The sequence below is a fragment of the Hyperolius riggenbachi genome, chromosome 3, assembly GCF_040937935.1.
Source record: "Hyperolius riggenbachi isolate aHypRig1 chromosome 3, aHypRig1.pri, whole genome shotgun sequence".
NCBI lineage: Eukaryota > Metazoa > Chordata > Amphibia > Anura > Hyperoliidae > Hyperolius > Hyperolius riggenbachi.
In genome coordinates, this window is record NC_090648.1 from 301827390 (window position 1) to 301846718 (window position 19329).

Sequence of the window (19329 nt, forward strand, 5' to 3'; positions counted from 1 at the left end):
TATGGGGCCTCGATGTCCACCCGGATACAGGAATCGGGTTATAAAATAGTGATGAGGTGGTATTATACACCAGATAGGTTAAATAAGATGAGTGGGGTGGTAAGCCCAACATGTTGGAGGTGTGGCAAGGAAAGAGGGGATTTTATGCATATCTGGTGGACATGTGAGGGCCTCACTATATACTGGGAGAGTGTAAAAAAATGGATCTGGGAGTTGGCGGGGATACCAACCTCGGCAGGACCCGAGGTATATTTATTACATTTAGTGGAGAAAGGGATTAGAGAGTATAAGGGGTCACTGGGGATGCATTTAATTAACGCGGCCCGGATCTTAATCGCAAGGAATTGGAAAAGCCAACAGGCCCCAACTATAAAGGAATGGTTTGTGGAGGTAGACCAAGTATATAGGATGGAAGAACTTTCGAGCATAATTAAAGGAAAAAAAAAATTGGGGATGGGACAAATGGTTGGAATTTAGAGAAACTGATGAATATCGTAATAGGGTAGCATGAGATTAGTGATAAGAAAGGCAGTTTGCCCTGTGGACAGGGAGAGTTAGGGGGGAAGTTGGGGGGAGATTGGAGGAACAGACAAGTGGGACCGTTTCTTTATTGGTGGTGGTGTTATTTTGTTTTATTTTTCTTTATGGTAGGAGGCCTTCTTTGTCACTCTAATTTTTCCTTCTCTTTAGGAGAAGATATTTAACTTGAAGACGTGACCCAAGCGTTGGCCCATATATAAAAGGATGGATAGGAAGGAGATGGGATTAGTAACGGAAGGATGGGGGGGAGGTGAGATAAGAAGAAGATTAGCACCGGGAACAGTGGAAATGGGTCAAGCTTGGGATAAGCTATGTTGGGGAGGAAAAGAGATTTCTTTTGGAACACACTTGGTAAAGATTGTATATTGGATTTTTTGCAAGAGTTTGGAAAATATATGTCTTTGTATAAATAAAGAATAAAAAAAAAAAAATAAAATAAAAAAAATAATAAAAAAAAATGAATACATTTTCAAGGCAGTCTAATATTATTCAGAATAAACAAAACTAGTCAGGATTTATATTTTCCATAAATAATATAACAATATAAACAATTTTGATGAAATTCCTTGTTTGCAGTTTTACAGAGAATCCTACAGCCAGATAATGTATTTCCCTGTCATGGCTTGTGCAGCTTTACACTGCCAGCTGGCTTAAAATAGACTCCAAATATAGAAAAGCACCACCAAGCCTGCAAAAAATATCAGTCTCTAAAATTAGCTGAAAACAGATGGGAAACTGCAACACCTCCTCAAGGCCACCTTTGTTACTGGCATGCTATTCACTATAAAAACACCCCATAATGGAGATAAATATACTGCAATAAACAATGGGAGAAAAGCTACTTGGAGCCAAACCTTCATTTCCCTGAGATTAGTGTGTGGTACTCTACACTGCCCCCAGAGGAAGGTGAAGGTTAGCCTCCATCAACTCAGCTCTCAATCATCATCTGCTGCAATGCGATCTGCTGCAATAAGTATGTGTTCAATCCTGAATGTAACTGTACATATATTTTGCAGAATGTGATCACCTAACCTAAACATCTGAAATGAATGAATACACGTGAGGAGTGCAGACTTTGTGGGTATGTAAGGAGGGATGGTCAGTAAGATGCCAGTATAACTGTAGTTGTCAAGGGAAAAAGGCCTTTATATAAAAAGCAAGGGAGGGGGGAGGCCTTAGGACCCTTCCACACTGGACCAGTGCAGTATTTTTATCGCAGCCCACCGCCATGCAATGAAAGTCTATGAAGACTTTCATATTGTGGCAATACGGCGCAACGGAAGTGACGTTTTCTCTGCATCCCCGACGCAGGTCAAGAACTAAGTTACAGCATAGCTTCTGCGTTGACTTGCGGCAATCTGCATCAGCCCGGAAGTCGTGTTAGTCTATGGCGACGCATGGATTAAAAAAAAATACCGTTGCTATGTTGCGGCTCGCATGTACGGAAGCGTATTTTAACAATATGCTTCCGCATACCCAAAGCAGGAAGTGATGGCACGCATGTGTCACTTCCTGCTGGGCCGCGGTGTTCCCTGAAGGCCTGGTTTTGGCGGTGCAATGCGCTGGGCGCGACCCACCGCTAACGCTGGATTGCAGTCTGAAACCGTCTTCAGGGACCTTGGTGACCTTTAATATCCAAGTGAACAATTAAACCCTACTTCAGTCCAGGGGTGTAACAATAGCCCCTGCAACAGTAGGGGGAACCAGTGGCAATGGAGGCTCCTTCCACCCACCTTGCACACTGTTAGTGCAGTGGAGATATGTAACTATAGTTACCTAATTATTCTGCATCATGTCTCCTCTTCCTCCTGGCATCCAAGGTTCCCAATCATGTGACATGCATCCGGAGCCGTGTATGCAGCACAGAGCAAGTGGCTTCCGGAAGGAAGAGGAGACATGAGGCAGCAGGATCAGCTAAATATAGTAACATAGCACCACTAGGCTAATACTCTGCCAGAGGAGAGCGTTCTGGCTACCACTTCAGTCCCTAGAGACCACAGGTGGACAGGAGGGGGTGTCCACAGTTATGCCCCTGCTTCACTCCATTCAAAACATGTTTTGAATTATGTTGATTTACTTGACACCCACAGTAAGTGATTCAGCTCTTACAGGATTCCTGAAAGTAAAAATGTTGTTATTAAGGGCTAGAATATTCTTTCAAAGCTTCAGTTGACATAAATGTAAATTATATAGAACTATTAAACATCACATGTACAAACAATAACAGTGACAGCTAAAGCACTGCTAACCACAACACGTGAAGATTGTCTGAATAATGCATTCTGTGTTAAAGTGGAGATTCAAAGACAAGTTAATAATATATGATATTTCTTTCAAAAATACTTTGGGCAGTAAACAAGCTGAAGTCTTTCATGGGCTACATCTGGAGACCCACATAAAGGAATAACAAAATATTTATTATGAGGTCTACGTAAAACAATATTCTTCTTAGATCTAACAACAGCACGCAGCCCAGTGAGTTGTATAGCTATTGTATCTAATAAAAGCACACTCATTTTCATTAGAAAGGGGGCATTCCTGAACTTCAAAGGAAAATCAGACTGCAGAGCAGCAGAAATGGATTTAATTAAAAGGATGATCAATGTGAATGACTTTCAAGTTCGGTTACTGTGGAAATCACACAATGTACTACAGGTTTCTGGATTCCAAAAATAGCATTCTAAAAAACATTTATATTTAGCACAAAATTGGAGTAATATTCCTTATGACTAATCCACAAAAAATGAGCTGCAATAATATATAATTGCTTAATAATATCTATTATCTGTAAGAGTGCAAATAATGCACTCACTGCTTTGAAGAGCTTTACATATACAGTACATACAAAAAAGTAACAAAATGAATATACAGCATAACATACACTTTGTTATCCTTATAGTCAAGGATGTACTCAGGAAACATCAATTTCCTTTAAATTAGGCGATAAGATTGCATCAGGGAAATTTTACATGTACTGCCATATACATATACAGGGTACATATTAGAAAGGCGTTTGTTCATCTAGGAGCCGGGTATTATTGATAGTAAAAACAAAGGTAATGGTATATTACTGATATTCTACTATTGGCCTTACTGATGCCTAACCCTACTCTCTAATCAGACCCCTATCTATATGCCTAAAGGTAGCCATACACTGGTCGATTTGCCATCAGATTCGACCAACAGATAGATCCCTCTGATCGAATCTGATCAGAGAAGGATCATATGGCTGCCTTTACTGCAAACAGATTGTGAATCGATTTCAGCATGAAACCGTTCACAATCTGTGGTGGTGGTGCTGCCGCCGCTCCCCCCCCCCCCACACACACATTACCTGCTCTGGCGGCGCAAGTCCCCCTCTGTCCTCGCGGCTTCTTCTCCGCGCTGGGTTCTGGACCAGCTGCAGCTTCATTGAACTGCCTGTCCGGGGAAGCTTAAAGAGTAACTGTCAGGCTGCAAAAGCTAATTTAAACCTCTATTCTCCTGTGTTAAACAGTTTAGAAGGAAGCCAAAAGGGCAATACTGAAGTTAAAAATCTCTCTTAGTTTTGATGTGTGCTTATCAGCAAAGCTGTTAGACCCAAGCTCTTAAGAAGCCGAGAGCCGCATACCATACAGCAAAGCATTCTGGGGCCCTCCCCTCGGCTGCTATTGATAAGTTACAGGGCTCGTGTTACAAAAGCAGCATCTCACAACATTGAAAAAACTCCCGGCAGAGTACACTGCAGAAGTCCGCTGTTGTTCCTAGCCACATGGCTAATTAATATTCACTGCACAGTAGTGTTTTACATTACCGATCTTTTGTGTGAGTGAATCATCAGGAAGCAGGCAGGACATGACGACACATTTGGCTTCATAGGAGACAGACAAACATGGAACCTGCCATAAGCTGTCAGGAGCATCATTCTCTGCAAATACTATATACAACTTCTGTGAAATCCAAACGTGGACAGTGAAATGCATATGTAATGTAAGTACAGCCAATGTTTAGCTACTGATATATGTGTTTATTTTCTCTGAGACCCTATACCTAACAGCTCCTCTTTAAACAGTAGAGGGCGCTCTACTGTTTAAACTTCCTGCCGAAACAGGAAGTTTAATGAAGCTGCAGCTGGTCCGGAACCCAGCGTGGAGAAGAAGCCGCGGGGACAGAGGGGGACTCGCGCTGGCCGGAGCAGGTAATGTATTGCCGCTAGCGTCGGTCGTCGGGCATTCGAATGCCGCTATCGACGCACTCCCAACCCGCCGGCGATTGACCAAAATCTTCCGCACGGACGGATCGATGGGAACGATTGATTTCGGACGGACACAGTGATCGAATCTGCTGTATATCGGCGGGAAAATCGGCTCAGTCCAACTGCCAAAAAAGTGTGCAAATGAGTAGGCAGGCTAGCTGACATCTTTGTATAAGACTGCTTACTGTGACAGCAACATATCAGTATAATAATTTATAGTGCATTTAGTCTTATAAGTATGTGTACACATTAATTTTCAATTGTATAATTTTTTTGTGATGGCATTTTAAACTGATCATATATATATATACAGTATATATATATATATATACTTATTTAATGTAGTCTCCTCTGCCATGAATTCAGCCGTTCCACTCACCACCACCCGCCCCCGCCAAACTAACCGGCAGCCCTGGCTCACTGAACAAATCAAACAGCTGAAAAGGCACTCCAGGGTGGCAGAAAGATGCTGGAGAAAAAGCACTGCTGTAGAAGACTTCAATCACTATAAACAAACTATGCAGGAGCTCAGGGATGCCCTCACTTCTGCTAAGCAGTCTTATTTCTCCTCGCTCATTTCCTCACAGTCCCACAACCCAAAACAATTGTTCAACACCTTTAACTCCCTACTTCGTCCCCCACCTCCTCCCCCTACCACATGTCTGTCAGCCGACAACTTTGCATCATACTTTACAAGCAAGATTGATGCAATACGTAATAGCTTTAACGCACAACCATTTTTACCAGCACAGCCGTCACCTATAAATTCCTTCTGTCCGCCTGCACCCTCACCCACCACTAACTGCCTTCCACCCGCTCCACAAGACCAGTCTCCCACTCTAACATCTTTCACCACACTAACTGAACAGTGTCTTTCCTCACTAATCTCCAAAGCGCATCTCACTACCTGTGCCCTGGACCCCATTCCCTCTCATCTAATCCCCCAGCTTTCCTCCTCCTTTAATCCCGCTCTAACAACTCTATTCAACCTTTCTATCTCCACTGGCACTTTTCCTTCCTTATTCAAACAAGCTATCATCACACCACTTATCAAAAAACCCTCTCTTGATCCAACTTCTCTATCCAACTACCGTCCTGTCTCGCTCCTCCCCTTTGCTTCTAAACTGCTGGAACGTCACATCCATTCAGAATTGTCTGCCTTTCTCTCTACCAACTCCTTACTTGACCCCTTTCAATCTGGATTCCGCACACACCATTCCACTGAAACTGCCCTCACGAAAGTTGCTAATGACCTACTGGTAGCTAAATCCAAAGGCCAGTTCTCTATTCTAATACTCCTTGACCTTTCCTCTGCCTTTGACACAGTTGATCATGCTCTGCTTCTGCACACACTGTCATCTTTAGGAATCAAGGGACAAGCACATTCCTGGATCTCCTCTTATCTCTCTGGACGCTCTTACACTGTCTCCTTCTCTAACACCAAGTCCTCTCCACACCCCCTGTCTGTTGGTGTACCTCAAGGCTCTGTTCTTGGGCCACTTCTTTTCTCAATCTACACCCGTGGCCTGGGACAACTAATTAACTCTTTTGGCTTCCAGTATCACCTCTATGCGGATGACACCCAAATCTATCTCTCAGCTCCTGACCTGTCCTCATTACTATCCAGAGTCCCCGACTGTCTACGTGCCATTTCTGCATTCATGTCCTCCCGCTTCCTCAAACTCAACATGACTAAAACGGAAATTGTGATTTTTCCACCATTGCTATCTACACCCCCACCAATTGCAACCATAACGGTAGACAACACCCCAATAACCTCAACCACTAAGGCCCGCTGCTTGGGGGTTATACTTGACTCAGAGCTCTCCTTTAAACCTCACATTGCCTCATTAACCACCACCTGCTATTTCCAGCTCAAAAATATATTCCGTATCCGTCCCTTCCTCACACAAGAGGCCACCAAAATGCTTGTTCATGCCTTAATCATCTCCCGCCTAGACTACTGCAACACCCTGCTCTGTGGCCTACCAAAAAACAGGCTAGCTCCTCTCCAATCCCTTCTAAATGCAGCGGCCCGCCTCATTCACCTTTCCACACGCTCTTCCGATGCAGCCCCACTGTGCCATTCTCTCCACTGGTTACCCATTACTCAGAGGATCCAGTTCAAACTCCTGACTCTAACATACAAAGCCCTCCATGAGTTGTCTCCTCCATACATCTCCTCACTAATCTCAAGATATTGTCCCTCCCGCAACCTTCGCTCCTCCCAAGAAATTCTCCTGGCCTCTAAGCTGATCACCTCCTCTCATGCTCGCATCCAGGACTTTACACGAGCATCAGCCCTTATCTGGAACTCTCTTCCACAGCCTATACGTCATGCTCCAAACCTGGACATCTTCAAATGCACTCTTAAAACACACCTTTTCAGACAAGCTTATAACATTCTATAGCCCTTTATTTACTTATTTGTCACAATGTAATCAGAGGCAAAGAATCACTGCCTCATCCATCCTCCACCCCCTTACCTAGTGTGTCCCCAACTACCCATTAGATTGTAAGCTCGCAAGGGCAGGGTCATCCTCCTAATGTTTACTGTTTTTGTAACAATATTTGTGCTGCTTGGAACTCTGCTGTATATTTGTTAGTTGTATCTATGTTCCCCTTGTCGTCTTATTGTGCTTTGTAAAGCGCTGCGGAATATGTTGGCGCTATATAAATAAAAAATAATAATAATAATAATAATAATAATAATAAATATATATATATATATATATATATATATATATATATATATATATATATATATATATATATATATATATATATATATATATACACACACACACACACACATTTTCATGTCATCAAACAGAACTATTATTATTATTTTTTTTTTTAAATATTTTATTAAATTTTCAATTACATGTCATAAAACCGTTGAGTATTACAGACATGGAGCAAGGTGGCTTTTTTGCCTTCACATTTTTGCTCCAAAAGAATAATTGTATACACATGTAACATTTTCTCCCCGCCCTTCCGTACCTCCCTACCCACCCTTTTCCCTCCCACTATTCTTCTCTACCGTCTGCATAAACAGAACTATTATTATTTTTTATTTATATAGTGCCAACATCTTCCATAGTGTTGTACAATGTACAAAAACTTACAATAATGGGGAGCATAGATACATTAGCAGTTCAACATACTATACAATCAGGACAACCAGTGATGCAAGAACAGATGCATACAATTGATATGTAGTTTGAAAAACATCACCAATAGTAATGGATGTTCATTTGATAAAATGCACAGAAACAGGAAACACAAGGGAGAGATGTGAGTGTCATCAGCGTAGAGGTGATACTGGAAACCCAAAGAGCGGATGAATTGCCCCAGACCATGAGTATAGATGGAAAAGAGAAGAGGTCATAGGACAGAACCCAACAGATAGCTGGCATAAAGAGGGGTTAGGGTTGGAATATGAGACAGTGAAAAGCATTCAGACAGGTAGGAGCTAATCCAAGAATGTGCTAGGACCTTGACACCCAGTGAGGAGAGTGCCTGGAGAAACAGAGTGATTTACAGAGTTAAAGGCAGAGGAAAGGTTGAGGAGTATTACTACAGAAAATTGGCATTTGGATTTTGCAATGAGCAGGTCATTTGCGAGTTTGGTGAGGACTGTTTCAGTGGAATGGATAGATATGAAGCCAGATTGGAGGGAGTCTAACAAGGAGTTAGTAGACAGGAAGTCAGACAGTTCTGAATATACAGTAAATCACCCATCTGCCGTGGGGATACAGCGATTCAAGTGGGGCATTCATGCTGAAGAGGATTATATGAGAAAATCTGTTAAAAAACAAGATTTCAGAGTCTCTTTAAAGAGGAACTCCAGGGAAAATAATGTAATAAAAAAGTGCTTAATATTTACAATAATTATGTATAAATGATTTAGTCAGTGTTTGCCGATTGTAAAATATTTTGAATCCCTGATTTATATTCTGACATTTATCGCGTGGTGACATTTTTACTGCTGGCAAGTGATGTAGCTGCAGCTAGCTGTTTTGGCAGTTGGAAACAGCTGTAAACAGCCATTTCCCACAATGCAACAGGGTTCACAGACAGGAAACTGCCAAGAGTACGTACTCAGAATTTCTTTGTGGGAGGGGTTTCACCACAATATCAGCCATAAAGCGCCCCCTGATGGTCTGTTTGTGAAAAGGAATAGATTTTTCATGTAAAAGGGGGTATCAGCTACTGATTGGGATAAAGTTCAATTCTTGGTCGGAGTTTCTCTTTAAGTACACCTGTCACTTTCACTCATAACAGTGACACACAACTGCAGTGATGGTCAAGTCTAGAAGAACTCGTGGAGAAGCCAATGATTTGTTTGATCAGTTGATAGATTTGCAAAGCTCTGTTTTGTTGTGATCTCACCCTGCTTTAGCACATAATCAGGACTAGCAAAGTGGAGATTTCCATATTTATCACCTGACCAAACTGATCACATGCTTATTCATGACTTCTCTTGGTCATGACCATCACTAGACAACAGTGACATCACAGATTACTGTTATGCAGAGCTTCCGTTCTCAAAAGCTGTTAGGCACTGCAGAGATTTAAATTGCAAACGGTTCTACAGGAAATAAAATGGTATGCTATATTTGGTGTTACCTTATTAATTGGGTGGAAATGAATAACAAACATCTGTATGATAAAATACTGTATTACAGTGTAAAAGCTCCAGGGCTTGCAGGGCTTTACTGCCTAGAAGAGGCAGAGCTTTGAGCTGTAGCTCTGCCTCCTCCGCAGTCAATCTCTGCTGATCGCCACCTCTCCCCACCCCTCTCAGTCTTCTATCACTGAGAGGGGCGGGGAGGAGGCGGAGATCCACAGAGATTGATTGCGGAGAGGCAGAGCTACAGCTCAAAGCTCTGCCTCTCCAGGGAAGCACAATCTGTGACCTGCAAAGTCGTAGAACTTTGCAGGTCTATTACACTGTAATAGATAAATAAATCACCCATCTGCCGCGGGGATGCAGCGATTCAAGTGGGGCATTCATGCTGAAGAGGATTATATGAGAATAGCAGTTAAAAAACAAAACTTCAAAGTCTCTTTAAACATGTAAAAGCAACTGGACAGCCTTTTAAGAAGAAACTTACCTAGGAGCTGGTATATCACAGATTTCTTCAATTTTTATCATTTTTACACTGGGAGTATCAAGAGATGCAGAGACTGGTTCTTGATCCATTAAATCTTGTTTACTGGGCTGCTGTGTTGGGCTAACAACATCTAATTTACAAGGAATACTTTCACTTGGTATTGTCTCTGGAGTTAAAGTTTCACCTCCAACCTCTTCAATCACCATCCTCCTCAAAGGTTTCTAAAAACAGACCACATAAGACATGTATTGGATAGCACAAAATCTTGCGCAAGGGTATATTGTACACATTTGGAAGCTACTATAAACCACACTGTGCCCCATCTAGAGTCAGTACCATTTAGCATATTTAAGAAGAGATCACATGATCCCTTACGTAAAAGCACAGGTCATCCAAATATGGTCATAGTAATGCTGCCAGATTCAATGGAATAACAAAAGATTCAGTGGTTTGCACTAAATATTAAAGTGTTATAGAAATAACTGTACTGGCTTGCGATCTATTAGGCATGGGATCCACTGGGAGCACTTTTGGAGCATTTGCTGATTGGCGACAATTGGCAAATTGATACACCAGTGGATCCCTATGGGGGTAATGCTATAAGCAGCGTTGCAACCTTGAAGCAATCACAAATCTTTGCTGCTTGCAGCATTTTGGGAGCGACCCCGAAGCAATCGCATCAGTGGCTGCAGTAGCCCAATTGCAATCGCTCTGAGAATCACTATGAAATTGCAAATTACGGGCACTTTGCGATTTGCCGTAAAACACCCGTAGTGGGTTCCAGGCCTTACTCCATTCAAGTGAATGAAATTGCAGATTACCAATTTAGGTAAATTAAAGTGCCGACAATCAAGCACCGATCACCAAAGCCAAAAATGTGGTCGCTGTAATTAAATATGGCTTTAAAAACAGGAGTACAAAAAGGAGTTAAAAAGGAGTTAAAAAAGAGAAAAATAAAATAAAAATAAAAAATGATCTGATATATATGCTCCTAATGTTGCCAATTAAGTTACGCAAACACAGCACAAAAATAGGCTTGTGCAACAGGCAAGAGACATGATCTGTGTGTGGAGGAAAAAAGGTTTTGCCATCTATTTAGAAATTAGTTCTTTATAGTGGTTAAAATCTGGATTATTATAATCTTGGCTTTGATTATGTATTAACTATACTCAGACCAGATCATAAAGACATTTTTCATCATTGTGTACAGTATGACCTGCACTTTATATTATTTTTGTAGATAATATTTTTGTATTGTTTTCTTTTTATCATTATGAGCAAAAAACGTTCCTTTTTTAGCATTATGAGCAATAAACTTTGATTTTCAAAAAAAGAAAAAAAAATCTGGAGTATAAAACATCAGAGGCAGTTACGACAAATTCTATAGTTATTCTGTATATCTGCATTTAAAGTGCACATGTAAGGAAAAAAGTGCCCCATTTAGAATACTCACTTCAGTAGAGGGAAGTCTCTGGAAAATCCAGGGGCTTTTCCCACCCCACAAATCCAGTCCTGGGCTCAACCCCCCACTTCACTGAAAAAGGGGGCGGCCGCACCATGCAGGCCACCTCATGCCTGCGCAGTAGCACAGAGCCCAAAAACAGGCGCAAGGCGTCCTGCACAGTGCAGCCTTGCTTCTTCACAGGCGGTTGCGCGGCAGCGAACTTGCAGAGATTCCCGGCGTTCAGGAAGAGGACATGGGAAGCCTCTGGAGGATCTATTGTGGTAGTATCTGAACAGTACAGGGCCATGAAACTTTTTGTTCACCCTAGATTTGCAGCATTTTATCTACAAACAACCTGGTTACTTGACAACAAAGACAAATGTAACTAATCAATAATGCAATATACCTGCAGTACTGATTTTTGACCTGCTATAAAATCCAAATGCCTCTGCCATTGACAAAATTAGCCATCAGTAGTCCATACTGCTATGCTCTGTGTTTGATGAGGTTATCATTTCACTAAAAAGGATGTGGAATACATTCATATAGAATATTTACATGCAATGAACATTAGCAGTTAGTGTCACACCACACAAACACTCATTTATTACAAATTCCTCAGTTAACCTCAGAGGACATGCACATCAATTGCTTTTATAAAGCAAAGATGAATACTCAAGTTCTTATTGATTTTAGTCCTCCACACTTTAAAAGCATAAATCAATTGGCTTTTGACTTGCATCTTTTAAGACCAAAAGGCCACACAGGGAGATGAGAGACTCCTGGTGACATTTAGTGTTCCAGAACTGAATCAAAAAATACGGTAGAGCATATTATAGGCATTATAATATTTTATTTGTGTCATATTTTAGTTTTTTTTTAACTAAATATTGTAAGTTTACCTGAAAATCATTTTACCATACCTAGTTGAACATAAGCTGATTTTTTTGTTTTTGTAAAAAAAAAAAAAAAAAAAAACCCAGATAACAAATCTCTGTACATTTTTGGTTCAATGCAGAATGCACAGTTCTCTTTAACCCCCTTCCCCTTGGAGACTGAGCACCAGTTGAGGTCTGGTACAGACGAACAGCTTATTAACCAGAGGTGGGTTGCATTACTTGTTATATTAGACAGATTACTCCTAGTAGAACCAAACTTAGCAATATTCTCTACTCACTAGACAATCAAACTCATTTTATGTGCCACCATAGTATCAAAGAACCTCATTAGTTACTCTCTATATGGTAAACCTAACCTTGGGCTCTGTCTTGCTAGCTCTGTTGATGGAAACACCATGGCATTATAGCTCAGAATAGGCTCTAAAGTCAGTGTCAGACATGGTCACAGAACTTGCTGGACTGCAAATATTAATGAAAAATATCCACATCATGTCTTCCAACATATTCCATGATATAATTCAGAACCAGCATGAGAATAATCTCATGATCTTTATTGCAACTGACCTGGAGAATCATTCATAGACACCAGATTTGATTGTATCCCTTAACGTATTAAATTATAAGAGATAGTCTCTTCTCCATTACAGCAAATGTAGAAAAGTTTCCTCCCATACTCCTCTAATGCTCTGCCTCCTCTAGTAGCTGGAAGAGTCCGAAGAGATTTGAATGGAGAAAGTAGGCCATAGTGCCAAAGAAAGAAGAGCCAATGATCTGTTCAGGTAGGGCGAGTTAGGATACTTTGGCATCAATTCACTAAAGCCAGTACTGTAAAATACTTTAGGTCAGTAAAATACCACATTCGATAATTTTCAATTTTTTTTCAAAATTCACTAAGCTTTCTTACATGTGGTAGAAGTACGCTAAAATATTGAAAAAACATGCTTCAATTCACTAAGCCCTGATTGGCATTCCTTTAGATGTGCATTTATACTAACTATAGAAAACACTTCTGTGTATTAGTATACAAATATGCACATCTAAAGGGATACAGAAAAGCCTTTTTAAATGTCACCCTTCTCCTGCTCTGCCGTTCTGAAGTCCCGCCCTCCAGAGTATCAGTTCAAATGAGGTGAGAAGCAGGGCTATGTGGCTCTCCCTATTGGCTGTCTGGTTCTCTTTATTGGCTGTCTGCTACGTCTGTCAACTTTTCTCGCATGGATATTGTGAGTTACCAGCTGGTCAGAGCTGGAGATAAATACCGAACACTTTTACTTCATTTAGTGAATGCTTTAACCACTTAAGGACCACGGGATTTTCTTCTGATCGGTGCTGCGTGGACTCTCCAGCCCGCAGCACCGATCAGGAAATAGCCAGGGCGATCAGACTTCCCCCCCTTTTTTCCCCACTAGGGGGATGTCCTGCTGGGGGGGTCTGATCGCCGCCGGCTGCCCGCACTTTCCGGGGGGGGGGCTCTTCAAAGCCCCCCTCTGCAGCGCTTTCCGCCCTCCCCGGCTTTCCCTCCCTCTCCCTTACCCTGTGAGCGGCGCAGGACGGATATCCGTCCTGCGCCTGATAGGATAGGCTTCTGCCTATCAGATGCCGGCGATCCCCGGCCAATCAGAGGCCCGGGGATCGCCGATCTACGTCACGGCGCTGCTGCGCAGCAGCGCCGTGTGATGTAAACAGCGGGGATTTCTTCCCCGGATGTTTACATTATGCGTGCGAGCCGCGATCGGCGGCTCGCACACTGTTCACGGAGACAGTCTCCGTGAACTAGCATGGAAAGGCCGTTTCCATGCTATACCACTAACGACCCGCCGACGCCTATGGGCGATCGTTAAGTGGTTAATCTATGTGAACTGCAATTTCTTGACATTTGAGGTATTTAGCACACAAGTCAATAATTTACCTCACTAGTCAATAATTTTACTTTTGAGTGCGGTAATAGGTTTAGTGAATTGGAATTTGTTGAGATCAGTTAAGGGAGATACATTCATTTACACTTATAAATCCCAACAATCTTGGCAAAGCAGTGTGGCTTGGTTTGACATTCAGCATTAATCAGTACAGTATGATAATGATGTCTACAGCAAACTCTTCACAGAACGTAAGTCATGCTTAAAACACATGCATTTACAATACATGAACTGAGCGTGATGCTAAACACTAAAAATCCATGGAATTACCTTAGATCTTAAATGTGGAGATTTCTCCACTGGCTTTACAAAGTGCCTCTTTTCATTTGCTTTACTTTGACTGGCAGGCTCATTGTGGCTGGCTATTACTGGCTTCCCTTCAAGTTCCTAGAATAAATTATAAATACATAATCGTACAACTTTCTTTCAAAGAGATTGACTTATGAAGGCTAAACAGATCGGCTTTCAAAGTGGTCATTTAATGAAGCAGTACTTTAGTTATGTAAGCTAAGTAACCATGCCAAATACAAATACAAGATGAGTAACCAGGCCTCTAAAGGCCGTAAAGTACACCTAGTATCCTATGTAAATTATCAGACAACAAAGTTGCAGCTAAAGAGCCATACAGTCCTCTTCAGATGCTGGCCACCCCTTTTCCCCCACATATGAAACTCAGTGTCCCTATTTCCACAACAACCTATGTTCTGCACCAAATCAGAAGGCAGGCAAATGGTTGTAAGGGGTGGGAGGCAAGCAAGGTGTGTTTTCCCATGGGAAGTGTATGGGACTAAGCAACAATTCGAGATCAGCCACTTCAGTAGCAGTGAAGCTGCAGAATCAGGGAACCTGAAGCAAGAGGTATATGGAGGCTACTATGTTTATTTCCTTTTAAGCAATGCCAGTTGCCTGGCTATCGTGCTGATCCTCTTCCTCTAGTACTTTTAGCCATAGACCCTGAACAAGCTTGCAGCAGATCAGTTATTTCTGACATTTTTGTCAAATCTGACAAGGTTAGCTGCATGCTTGTTTCTGGTGTGATTCAGACACTACTGCAGTCAAACAGATCAGTAGGGCTGCCAGGCAACTGGCAGTATTTAAAATAAAATGGCAGTCTCCATATCATTCTCACTTCAGGTGTTCATTAAACCTACAAGAAAAGATTTATCAGATGCAAGCATGTACTTTTTAATGTAAACATTACCTTTCCCTAGTACCTGTACCCTAGTCATGGATATATACTTGCTCTGGTAGCCACCCTGGCGTTCTATTTCCCCAGGATTTCCGTGCAAAAAGTGGTTCAATTAATTTCCAACAGTTTTCAACCAATTTTTTTTTTGCAATCATTTTTTTTTATATTGAATTCAATACAGGTTATTGTATTGAATTCAATTAAAAAAAAAAGTGTTTCTGACAGGGGGGAGACACGGGATCGGGGGGGGGGGGGGGGACACAGGATCAGGGGTGAGGGGGGGGGGCACGGAGGAAAGAGAGGGAGGGATAGGGGAAGAGGAGGGAGAGGCCACCCACAGCCCGCATAGATGGGGACACCCACCTCCCCCCCCACCACAGAAGGGGGTGTCCCCGACCGACCACGACTAGCCCCCATAGAAAGATTATACCCCCCCCCCCACACACAGAAGGGCCACCCAGCCACCCGCACGCACAGTATGGGGATTCCTCCCCTGCCACCAACAGCCAGCACAGAAGGGGACCCCCCCCCACAGAGGGGATCCCCGCACCAGCCACCCGCCGGCACAGAAGGGGAATCCCTGAACAGCCCCGCACATTCTCTGCCCAGGGATTCCCCAGGGTGGCTGGATGCTAGTTCTGTATGCTGTGGGTAGCACAGATCGCAGCATGCTGACAGGCATCCAGCCATCCTGGGGAATCCCTCTGATGAGGGAAAAGTGCAGCCGGCGGGGCAGAGAAACAAGAAATCTCCCTGGCGGTATTGATGAGCTCAGCTCGTCAATACCGCTTTCAGCAAGTTTTTCCTGGACGAGCTGAGCTCGTCAATACCGCCAGGGTGGTTAAAGGATCACTATCACGAAAAATTGTTTGAAATACATGTTACACATACAAATAAGAAGTATGTTTTTTCCAGAGTAAAATGAGCCATAAATTATTTTTCTCCTATGTTGCTGACACTTACAGTAGCTAGTAGAAAACTTATAGAAGCGACAGGTTTTGGGCTAGTCCATCTCTTCATAGGGAATTGTCAGTATTTAATTTATTAAAGCACTCCCTGAAAAGGATCTAGTAAAAGGATTCAGGCTACCACCCCTACCTATTTGCACACTATTGTGGCAGGTGGATTGAGTAACAACCCTTTACTAAGTGCTTTTAAAAATAAAGAAAAAGCTGAGAATGCCCCATGAAATGATGGGCTAGTCCAGGCATGGGCAAACTTGGCCCTCCAGCTGTTAAGGAACTACAAGTCCCACAATGCATTGCAGGAGTCTTACAACTACAGTCATGACTCATAAAGGCAAATGCATTGTGGGACTTGTAGTTCCTTAACAGCTGGAGGGCCAAGTTTGCCCATGCCTGGGCTAGTCCAAAACCTGTCAGTTCTGTCAGCTCTCCACTACCTACTATAAAAGTGACAGCAACATAGGAGAAAAATAATTTATAGCACATTTTACTCTGGGGAGAATGAACTTTTAATTAATGTGTTTTCATGTATTTTAAATTTTTTTGCGATAGTGGCCCTTTAACAATGTACATATAGGTTTCCGGGGCAGTAAATACATTTTAAGTCTTTTTGAATGAATGAGGGTTTTTGCACATTCATTCATGCTGAATTGCTTCAAAAAAATACTGCCTGCATGCAGTGTGTTTGCGATTAAAAAAAAAAAAATCACAACGCTTCTATGGGAACACCCTCATAGGGTTACAGTAGCTCTTGTGGTGTGCGGTGATATTGTGCAAAAGTGCGGTGATATTGCTGTGTGCAGAAAGCGCACGGCAATATTACAGTTACTACCGCCAGCACTGTACCGCAAGTTATGCCATTAGTGCTGTGTCATATGTTGGCGCTTTATAAATACAATAAATAAATAATAAATAAAAATACTGTGATCCATGGTATTTGAGAAGCGCGATCGTTACTATGGCATCACACGGTACTAACTGTAATAACTCGCATTAACCGTAGCAATGCACGTGCTACTTAAATTTCACGTGTCGCACTAATAGCATAACTCGTCTTACAGTGCTGCAGGTAGTGACAATAATATTGCTGTGCACTGCACACAGAAATATTACTGCACTTTAGTGCAACAGCCCCCTTATCTTTCACCTTATATATAAAATATACACTTTTATGTTAACTTAAAAATAACTTTCCTTGACTTTATTTTATTGCTTTTTTGCTTGTGGGATGTTTAAAAGATTTTCAGTAGACACACACAAACACACACGAGAAATCTACCAAGAATAAGGCCCAGCTCACACGCGTTGAACTGGCAAACCGATAAGTGAAAACGGATCTGATCACCGGCGATCGGATCCATTTTCACTGTTGCCACTCCGTCTCCGTTCCGCTGCTTCCATTTCCCCACATCCCCCCAGTCTCCCACAGTGTATTTTTCTATTTAGAATGGTCCGTTTCTTCACTAGTGTGAAGAAACTTTCTGTTTTCTCATTTCCCCCAATGCAGCGCTTCAGCTTCGGTTTTTGTTCCGCTGGGCTCAGGTGCAGCAGGAAACTTGCGGTCCGTTCAGCGCATCGCGTGGAACGGATCCGTGTGAACGGATGGATGTGAACAGATCCATAGGTTAACAATGTATCCGTTCCCATCCGATCTGGGAACGGACCGTTTTTTAACTCTAATGTGAACTGGGCCTAAAGGGAATCAGCTCCATTATATTTTAATTGTAAAAAGCTTTCCTCAGGTGAATCTGCTCGGCAATAAATCTCGAGGTATGCCTCCCAAGAGCATTGTGGGAGAATAAGGTTATTTGAAATATGCTTATGCATGCAGAGTCATGAAGCATAGGCATATGCACAATGTATATCACCAGTTGGAAGACACTAGTTAATACCACAGCAGAAAAAAAAAAACAATATGGAGGACCCCATATTTTAAGGAACCAAAAAGAATTGCAGTTTATTATTATTATTATGTAAGCAGGCTCCATCAGTGTGTTTTTGAAGCAGAGTTAGGTTTCACCATCTGGGACTCCTGTGATTTTTCATAAAAAAAATTGCTGATGAATAAATTAAATAAAATAATTCACCAAGATATATAGTTTATTCAGTTCGTTTTATGCACCATTCTTACTATAATCACTTAAAAAAAATGTTTCTATCCGTGAATAAATGTGTGATTTGGACAGAATTTAGACGCACTGCCAGAACGTGTTTGTATAGCTCTCTCTGTATTAAAGCCATACAATGTCACCATAAAAATCTAATTTCAACAGCAACTGGTCTGTGTGTATTAAGTGATAAAGATGCTGATCCTGCATTCAAAACTTGCAAAACTTTTTCTGCTGTTATGGTTTGGAGTTATCACATACCTTAGGAGCACTGGCCCTTTAGTAGTCAGTGCCAAACAGTTAAATGTTGGGAGTTATTTTTATCAAAAATATATTCCTCCTCTTCCATTTATTTCCCTGCCTAGCCTACCTGAAACATGATCCTTTGCTCACCTGTGTTTACAAGCAAAGCTGAGGAGCCTTAAAAAAAAACAAAAAAAAAAACCGTGCAGTTCTTACTATACACCTCAGTGGGGTGTCTGAAAACTCTTGGAGGAGGGCAGCTAATGAATACACAATGAGCAAGAGAAGGGAGGGGTGAGCAAGAGAAGGGAGGAGGGGGGGGGGAGGAGGTAGGGAGGAGGGGGGAAGGAGGTAGGGAGGAGGGGGGGGGGAGCAAGAGAAGGGAGGAGGGGGGGGGAGCAAGAGAAGGGAGGAGGGGGGGGGGAACAAGAGTCAGGGAGGATATTATGCAGTGTTAGTTTAGCAAGATGGCCACTGCCTAGAATAGGATTTTCTGCTTTCCCTTTCTAAAATTCATAGGAATCATTACATGGATAGCACAGAACTAGTATGTATCTACTTATATATGTGTTTTTTATTTCTAGGTTAGCATGGGTGTCGCTTGTTCTTTAACAAAGACATGCAAGCTCTCCCAGGCAGAACTCAACTGTTTTACTGCTCCCAACGTGACT

General features: G+C 42.1%; 1 protein-coding gene across 2 annotated transcripts in view; it reads right to left on the reverse strand.

Moving 5' to 3' along the window:
- Positions 1-19329, reverse strand: part of RPAP3 (RNA polymerase II associated protein 3) — a 63298-nt gene that overhangs the window by 17470 nt on the left and 26499 nt on the right. For both annotated transcript variants that reach the window (XM_068276599.1, XM_068276598.1), the window contains exons 12-13: positions 14424-14540; positions 9895-10115 (exon numbers count right to left, since the gene is read on the reverse strand). In XM_068276599.1, coding sequence (XP_068132700.1) covers positions 9895-10115; positions 14424-14540 — 338 coding nt within the window. The remainder of the gene's footprint in view (positions 1-9894; positions 10116-14423; positions 14541-19329) is intronic.